The sequence below is a fragment of the Octopus bimaculoides genome, chromosome 8 (genome assembly GCF_001194135.2).
Source record: "Octopus bimaculoides isolate UCB-OBI-ISO-001 chromosome 8, ASM119413v2, whole genome shotgun sequence".
In the NCBI taxonomy this organism is placed as follows: domain Eukaryota; kingdom Metazoa; phylum Mollusca; class Cephalopoda; order Octopoda; family Octopodidae; genus Octopus; species Octopus bimaculoides.
Genome location: NC_068988.1, coordinates 4,629,018 through 4,630,477, shown reverse-complemented (window position 1 = coordinate 4,630,477; position 1,460 = coordinate 4,629,018). Strand labels below are relative to the sequence as shown.

Here is a 1,460-nt window from a genome sequence, read left to right as displayed (position 1 = left end):
ACACACACACACACACACACACACACACACACACACACACACACACACACACACACATATATGAGCAGAATTAGATTTCTATTCATACATACACACATACATATATATATATATATATATGAGAGAGAGAGAAAGAAAGAGTATGATAGGTTTAGTTTACTTGTGATCTAATCGAATAGGTACGCAGGGTAAGTGCTATAGTTGATCGATCATTAGGTTCCAAGATTACAGCTAAAGCTGGATCCAGGGATCCGTGTAAAGTTTCCGTAATAGCATGTATATATTATATTAAAGAGCCTGGATTTACCTGAGATTTTAACTAAAAACCTGTACCTTCATGGAAGTACTAACCAACATCCACATCCTCCAGAAAAAAATGAGTTTTGAACGTTATTCTCCTGCCATATTCTTTTAACTACTTTTATCTATTTTTATTACTTTATTTCTTTTCTGTTTCTTTATTCCTTTCATCTTTGTAACCGGAGCAAATAGACGAATATTTTCTTAGGTGCTATGAATTTGAACTCCGTTTAGACAGAAACATGTTGTACATGTAGCATCTGGGTTTTAGAAAAAAAACATCAAGTTAATACTAACTTACTTTTATTAGGAATTCTGTGATTTGTGACGTTAATTACGATGATGCCATTTTGAATATAATTTTTGTAACATATTACAATGAGATTTTCTATTAAAATCCATAGTATGTCAATTAAAAATGTGTCCTTCATTGCTGACTTATGTGTACTATAGGTCATCAATGTGACGGAGACTTCCTCATTGGTTTCTATTTTCCGAATAATGTATTTTTCTGGTTATGACAGAAAATTACCATAATTTCTCATTGCTGTATTTTGTTCGATTAACGGGGAATTATCGGTAAATTCTTTTTTCTCGTTCCAGCCAACAGATGTCGGCCGTATCTAACAACGCCTGCTGACGAGAGCAATGATTATATAAATGCAGTGTTCCTTAATGTAAGTATCAAAGTCTCCTTTTGTCATTTAAGTTTCGTCATATTTTATTTTCGTTGATACATTTTGGTGTTTTTTAAGCCCAGTTTTGATACACAAGTCCTATAATCAAAATATTTTATGCTTGATTCTTCCATTTTCTATTTATATTACATTATCTAGTGTATCCTATTTGAAAAACGTAAGGTGGGATTTAAAAGATGTAGCTACTATGTCTAGCAGGTAGAGTAGCTGTGTAGGCGCTCGTGACGATATTGTTGCTCATGTTGTTAATGTTGTTGATTTACATTAGACTGCCCCTGATCAGTCAAACATAGAATAAAATACATCCCCGCCTTAACAATCTCTTCTCATATTCGGTGTGGTAGGACTGGCTGTAATTTGTGGAAGATTTGGAAGCCTGGCGCATTTAATGATATCCCAATTTAATATCCACAATTATCACAGACACGTATACTGATATATATATATATATATATATATATA

General features: G+C 33.0%; 1 protein-coding gene across 6 annotated transcripts in view; it reads left to right on the top strand.

Annotated features, from left to right (window-relative positions):
* The window catches only part of LOC106878895 (receptor-type tyrosine-protein phosphatase T), a 596,380-nt gene that overhangs the window by 541,390 nt on the left and 53,530 nt on the right, over nt 1–1,460 (top strand). For all 6 annotated transcript variants that reach the window (XM_014928243.2, XM_014928245.2, XM_014928244.2 and 3 more), the window contains one exon: nt 904–977. In XM_014928243.2, coding sequence (XP_014783729.1) covers nt 904–977 — 74 coding nt within the window. The remainder of the gene's footprint in view (nt 1–903; nt 978–1,460) is intronic.